Source organism: Cavia porcellus, unplaced genomic scaffold (assembly GCF_034190915.1).
Source record: "Cavia porcellus strain 051 isolate PalLab524CR breed Dunkin Hartley unplaced genomic scaffold, mCavPor4.1 scaffold_10, whole genome shotgun sequence".
In the NCBI taxonomy this organism is placed as follows: Eukaryota; Metazoa; Chordata; class Mammalia; order Rodentia; family Caviidae; genus Cavia; species Cavia porcellus.
In genome coordinates, this window is record NW_026947493.1 from 1066005 (window position 1) to 1073262 (window position 7258).

At 43.4% G+C, this 7258-nt stretch overlaps 1 protein-coding gene across 1 annotated transcript in view; it reads right to left on the reverse strand.

Annotated features, from left to right (window-relative positions):
• The window catches only part of Pias1 (protein inhibitor of activated STAT 1), a 142441-nt gene extending 135838 nt beyond the window's left edge, over positions 1-6603 (reverse strand). Inside the window, exon 1 of the mRNA XM_063256876.1 lies at positions 6568-6603. Within this exon, the coding sequence (XP_063112946.1) occupies positions 6568-6588 (21 nt within the window). The 5' untranslated portion in view covers positions 6589-6603. The remainder of the gene's footprint in view (positions 1-6567) is intronic.
• Between the last annotated feature and the right edge of the window lie 655 nt (positions 6604-7258).

The window sequence follows — 7258 nt, forward strand, 5'->3', positions numbered from 1 at the left end:
ATACACAGGAAGCTGAGACAGGAGGACATTTTGAACCAAGGAGTAACATAGTACAACTATCTCACCAACAATAAAAAGAAATTAAAAGTTACTTCAAAACATAACAATATTAAGTGAAAGAAAAGTAGAATGCTTGCCCACCATACCTGAGCCCCTGAATCAATCCCCAGTTCCACAAAAATAGAGAGAGAAAGAGGGCCAGGAATTTAGCTCAGCAGTGTAAGCACCTATCAGGCAAGCGCAAGGTGGTGAGTTTGATGCCTGGTACCAAAAAAAAAATAGAGACGGAAACAGAATCAGAGACAAAGAGACAGAGACAGAGAGACAGAAACAGAGTCAGAGACAGGGATAAAGTCAGTACTGGTAGAAGATACTGGCAATAAAAATATCCAGAATATTGTACTAGAAATCTATAAAACTCCTTAAAATCAATTTAACAAAATAAAAAGTTGATGACAATAGGAAAAAAAACTAACAGAAAAAGTGAACTGGCCTGTCAGTGAAAAGCATATTCTACATGGCCGTGAGACACGAAAAGACACTCAACACTGGAAGTCACCAGGGAAACACTAACACTACAGCATATCTGGTAGTGGTGTACACATCTAGAATTGGAATGCTCTGGGAGGCTAAGGCAGGAGAATCATAAATCTGAACCCAATCTGGGCAATTTAACAACTTAATGAAACCCAGTCTCAAAAATAAAAGGGCCAGGGATTTAGCTCAGTGACATAAGCACCTGCCTGGCAAGTGTGCGGTCATGAGTTCAATCCCCAGTACCAATAAAAATAAAATTAAAAATAAAAAAGGGCTGGAAATGTAGATAAGTGTGAAGGCCCTGATCATAGGATCACAGTACGTACAAAAATAGGTAAGTAATCCAAATGGCCCATGGACAGTATGAAAGTACGTTCAACCTGATAAGCCATCAGTGAAACACCAAAACCAGTGTGACAATTTGGGAGGAAGAATGGAACAGGAGCCAGGTGTGATGGAACACACCTGTAATCCCAGTACTCAGAGGCTGAGGCAGGAGGACAGCTTTGTGTTGAAGCCACCCTGGGGTACATAATGAGTTCAAGGCCAGCCTGAACTACACAGTGAGATCCTGTCTCAAAAAACTCTCCCCCCAGAATGGAACAGGATTTGAAAAGTTAGTTACTACTTTCTCACTGGGCTGGGGATTTAGTTCAGAGATTCAAGTGCTTGCCTGGTAAACACAAGGTTGTGAGTTTGATCCTCGGTACCAAGAAAAAAAAATTAACTTCTCTTTCTTGAGACAGAGTCTCACTAAATTACTCAAACTGAGCTTGAACTTGTAATTCTCCTGCCTCAGCTTCCTGGAATGCTAGGATTACATGTGCACCACCAGGCCCAGCTCTAAGTAGGTTTTCTTGCTTGTAGTCAAGAATCCTGATGAGGGGCTGGGGATTTAGCTCAGCAGCATAAGCGCCTGCCTTGCAAGCAGGCAATCGTGAGTTCGATCCCCGGTACCGATAAAAAGGAAAAAGACAAAAAAAAAAAAAAAAAAAAAAGAATCCTGATGAATGCAGCATTTGGGTTTTTTTTTTTTAAATCGCATTTATCACAGTTTATAATTCTTCCCTCCATTCTTGTGTTTACTTCATGCCAATACATACCTGAGAACAAGTGCTGCATGATCAGAGTTCAAAGCCAGGTTGTTACCATGTCCCCAGCACTTAGAACATACATGACATCTGACAGGAGCTCAGCAGATGCCACTTCAACCAACTGCCTCCTTTGCTATTTTTTGGCTCCTATTTTTTCACAGACATGTAGGAAGATTTCATCTGTTTTTTTCCATTTTGTTTTTAATTTTTATTGGTCTTGCTATTTAATCCAGGCTGGTCTTGAATTTATTATGTAGAAAGGATTCAAACTTCCAGGGATCTTTTTCATTTTTATCGGTACCAGGGATGGAACTTACGACCGCCTGCTTGCAAGGCAGGGCTTATGCCTCTGAGCTAAATCCCCAGCCCCACTTCCAGGGATCCTCCTGCCTCAGCTTCCCAAATGCTCCAATTATAATCATGTGCCACTATACCACTACGTTCAGTGGCCAACTTCACTCTAAAATTTAATTAGCCAGAAAAAATTAATTTAATTTAATTAGCCAGATGTGTTAGAGAGCACTTGTAATCACAGAACATGGGAGGCGGAGATAAGAGGTTCATTTCTAGTTGTGAACTAGAAACCTGAACTGCACAGTGAGACCCTATGAAAAGCCCAAGAAAGAAAGAAAAGCCCAAAATCCTCCCCAAAAAGTTTAATTAGACATATTTCCTTGGTAGAGCTCTGTGTGTACGTGTGTGTGTGTGTGTGTGTGTGTATGTATGTGTGTGTGTCTGTCTGTCTGTCTGTCTGTGCAGTTCAGACTGACCTGGAACTCACTATGTAATCCAGGCTGGCCTCAAACTGACAGCAGTCCTTCTGCCTCAACCTCCTGAGTGCTGGGATTACAGGCGTGCGCCACCACACCTGGAAATTATTAGAATATTTTAAAACCAATGATTAAGAAGCCAAAACCAAATTATAAAATTCAATGGTGCACTCCTATAATCCCAACACTTGGGAGGCTGAGGCAGGAGGATTGCTTCAACTTCAAGGCTAGCCTGGGCTACATAGTGAGACCCTGATTCAGAACACCAAAAAAAAAAAAAAAAAAAAAAAAAGAAAAGAAAAGAAGAAGAAGCCAAATCCATGAAGAGGAGGACGAGAAGCCATCAGCATTCAGTGAGTCTCATTTCACAACAGAAACTAGCCCGGTATGGTGGCACACCTCTGTAATTCCAGCACTCAGGAGACAGAGATGAGCGATTGCCACAATTTTAAGACCAAATTGGGCTACACTGAGTTCAGGGCCAGCCTGAACCACATACCAAGACAATGTCTTGAAAATAAATAAATAGGGGCTGGGGATTTAGCTCAGCGGCATAAGCACCTGCCTTGCAAGCAGGCAGTCGTGAGTTCGATCCCCGGTACCGATAAAAAAGGAAAAAGACCACAAATAAATAAATAAATAAGATTCCACATCAAATTGAGTATTACATATACACATTCATTTTAGCACTATTAATTCATTATTTAGTCTCAGAACTAAGAAAAAAAATAAATAAAAGCTCAGTTTTAGAGGATCTCATCCAAGGTATTGCCACCACACTCACAACAAAATCTCAGAATGGGTTAAGGTATCATCTCAGAATGAAGGCCTGACCAGAACAGGGTCATCTCATGAAGGGGTGAGTATGGTATTGATATAATTGATTCCTGGTCAGGGAACCATACGATAGAATTTTGGCACAGCTGAAAAGATAAGAAGTATGAAATAAAAGAGAACTTTATTTTAAGAATGTGGGGAGAGACCCCCTGACTCTCTGGGGTCTGGCATTGTCTCTAGGGACTGGCATTCTCTCCATCTGACACATGGAGTGGGGGCACGCAGGTAGCTTAGGTTTGGGGTGGTGCCTAAGGGGCATTAGTGATACACAGGTAGCCCATTGGTATTCATTTTGTGCCATCGGTGAATTCCTAGGGGCAGGGAAGACAGAGAGCTCCCTGGTTCCACCTCCCAGCTTTTCACCAGCTACAATGTCCTGAATGGGGCAAAATCCTTTCAGTATTCCTTGTGGGAAAGACATTTGATGACGAGAAGTACGGATCGAGTAGTCCTTGTGGCTGTTCACAAAGATTCTGATGCTCCTCTCCAAGGCCCATGATTACCCTACTTCCTCATTCCATTTGAAATCATCCTGATCACATGGCTGAATCTGATCCAAGATACATGAAAGGAACTTATGCGTGTCACGTCAGGGCAGAAGTTTCTGGAACCAGTGCCCACTGCCCACTCAACATTCCCTCTTTTTGTTCAGTTGTTACTGGGTTTTTGGGGTTTTGCACACTTTCCAGGTCTTTGGAGACCAGAGCAAAGAATTGGGCAAGACACGTGCAAAAGGCAGCCAGGGTCCATGTCTGTTTAAGAGAAGCAGAGAAGGGTACTCTGCAGAATGAGAGCAGGCTCCCCAGCGAATACACAGTAAGGGTACAGGTCTTTTGTATCCCTCATTCTTTTTTTTTTTTTTTTTTTTTGTCTTTTTCCTTTTTATCAGTACCAGGGATCGAACTCACGACTACCTGCTTGCAAGGCAGGCGCTTATGCTGCTGAGCTAAATCCCCAGCCCCTGTATCCCTCATTCCTCAGGCTGAGGTCCCATCCAGGCTGTCCTGTAGAAGAATTAAAGATAATGCTTTCTGATGGATCCCTGGGGGGGGGGGGGGGGTTGGAAACCATGCTCTGCATCTCTGTGATTGACAGATCAAGCCCACTTGCTCAGCCAGGCAGCCATCCCCTATTCTCCTGTCTCCCAGTGATAGAAGAACATGGTTGGAGACAGCCTTTAACAGTCAGGAGCCAGGCGTGGTGGTACACATCCATAGTCACAGCACTCAGGAAGCTGAGGCAGGAGGATCATTGTGCGTTCGAGGCCAGCCTGGACTATGTAGCGAGACTCTGTGTCAAAAAAAGAAAATCTTAAAACACTCAGGATCCACCAGGTCCTTGGGCCAGTGCTGGCCCTCTGTCATGTAGTATGCGTAAGAAATCAACACGTGTGTCTATGTCGTGCTGAGGACTGAACCCAGAATCTCAGGCATGCTAAGCAGGCAGACGCTCTACTACTGAGCCAGCCCCACTCAATCAATAGAACTGCTAATGAGACATGCCACTGAGATTTTATGGTTTTTGTTACTGTTATTGTTGCTATTGTTCTTTTACCACAGTCTCCATATTAGTCAGCTTCTGGTCACTGTGACAAAATACCTGCTATGTGCAATCTAAAGGGGAAAATGGTTTATTCTGGGTATACAGCTTCAGAGGGTTCCCTCCATGGCTGCTGTTTCCAAAGCAGAAACGTCCTGGCAGAAGGGTGTGGTGTGAAACATCTCCTGGAAGCCAAGAAGCAGAGGAAGAAAAGAACCAGATCTAGTCCCCAAGGTCAGGACCCGAGACCCACCCAGTCACACCCATAACTGGGCTTTACACGTCTCAGCCCATCTGGAAAGGCCACTCAGATGCAACTTGATGCTTGGCTCTGAGATAAAATTGTAATAAAGTCCCCAAGGTTTGGAAAAAATCTGGCTGTGTAACCACCAGGGCTGGGCTTCGTTTAAATAAGAATGTTTGAGGAATGTGCTCAGACTATTTAAACTCAGAACATCTACATCCTAAAGAATTAAACAACTAAGGGTAAACACTTAAGTGATTTCAAAGATTATCAAAATAGGTGATTATTCACAGCTGAATAGACAGGGGATTATACACTGCTGCCTCTTCCCCTCCCCACAGTTGCAAGGATTCAGTCATTCCATTGGTGCCAGGAACCAAAAGAAGTGTGGGTAGAGTCTCTGTCAGTGCCCACTGAGCTCATCTACACGGGGTTTTCTGGGGACACTTTTGATAGCAATGATTCTGGTCCTGTAGACTGCGCAGCTTGGAGTTTTGTCTTTAAAAAGTATGATCATTTTTGTTTGGTTTTCTTTGGTATTGGGAATTGAACCTAGGGCTTCTTTTTTTTGTTTGTTTGTTTTTTTTGTTTTTTTTTTTTTGAGACAGAGCCTTGCTATGCAGACTGGCTTTGAACTTGCCATGTACATCAGTCTGGCCTCGCAGTGATCTTTCTGTCTGAGCTTCCCATGTCCTGGGATTCCAGGCAGGCACAATCATTCCCCGTTTGAACCCAGGGAGCTTTTGCACAGAGCCTTATTCCTGGCCCTTTTTCATTTTTTATTTTGGGGTAAAGTGTCACTAAGTAGCTAATTTGCTCAGATTGGGTCTCAACTGTGATCTCTCTGCTTTGACCTCCTAGAATACTAGGGTGACAGGGATATGCCACTATGGCTAGCTTGTAGTTTTGGGTTATTTGTGGCACTGGGGATTGAATCCAGGGTCTTAATCCATTTTAACCTGCTGAGATCACCCACTTCAACCCTCTTACTTCACAAAGAACACAACACAATTCCTGGCCACAGGTGCTCACTAAATATTTGCTGATAAATTACACTCAGGCCAACAACTTGCTTATAAACAGTAAACTGCAGAGTTAGAACTCAAATTCAAGTGGGGAGGGCCTGCAGCTGAAGTGGAAGGACTGCAAATTTGAGCCCAACACGGGCAACTTAGTTACTTAACAAGAACTTGTCTCAAGTTGGGCATGATGGGTCAGGCCTCTAATCACACACCTGGGAGATCGAGGCAGGAGGATTGCCATGAGGAGTTCAAGACAACCTGAACTATATAGTGAGACACTGTCAAGAACAGATCCTAAAATAGGAGGCTGAGGCAGGAGGATTGCTCTGAGTTTGAGGCCTACATAGCAAGAATTTGTCTCAAAGGCGAAGAAGGAAGAGGAGGAGGAGGAACAGGTAAATAAATAAAAATTTAAAAAGAAATTATCTGAAATTAAAAAGACCTGGGGATGTAGTTCAGTGCAAAGAAAGGCCCTGAGTTCAATCCCCACTACCACAAATCAAAACAACAACAAAAGAACTCACATTTAAGTCTTGTGGCCTCATGTCCAGTGTTCTCTGTATTCTTCTTCCTGGTGGGCTCTGCCTCCCCTAGACTCTGTGTCAGGAACTATATTGCTTTGTCAGTATCTGTCTTTTCCTGTGGATCTCGTAGCCAGAGATCATGACCATGTCTGCAGCCCAGAGCATGCAGGCACCGTGGTGTCACAGAAGTCATGCAGTCATCTGTTTCTATGGCAGGGAGGAAAGCACAAGAGGGTTAGCCGTGCAGGTCAGTGGCAGAGCACCCCCCACCCAACCTCACCTGCATGTGTGAGGCCCTGGGTTCACCCTTAGCACCACCAGAAAAAAAGAAAGAAGGGAAAGGAAAAGAAACAAGTCAAAACATTTTCTCAGTGTGCAGCTGGCTCTCCACATCAATAGCTTCCATATCCTTGGATTCAGCCAACTATAGGTTGAAAATACTCAGAAAAAAAAAATTGTATCTGAGTTGGGTGTGATGTTAAATGCCTATAATCCCAGAATTTTGAGAGGCTGAAGCAGGAGGATCACAAATTCAAGCCCAGCCTGGGTAATTTAGTGACTTATTGAAACCTTATCTCAAAATTAAAAATAGAAAAGAGCTGGTGATGTTGCTCAGGCCCGGGGTTCAAAATCCAATAATGCAAAAACAAAAAACAACTCAAGCAAACAAAAAACAATTGTATCTGAATTG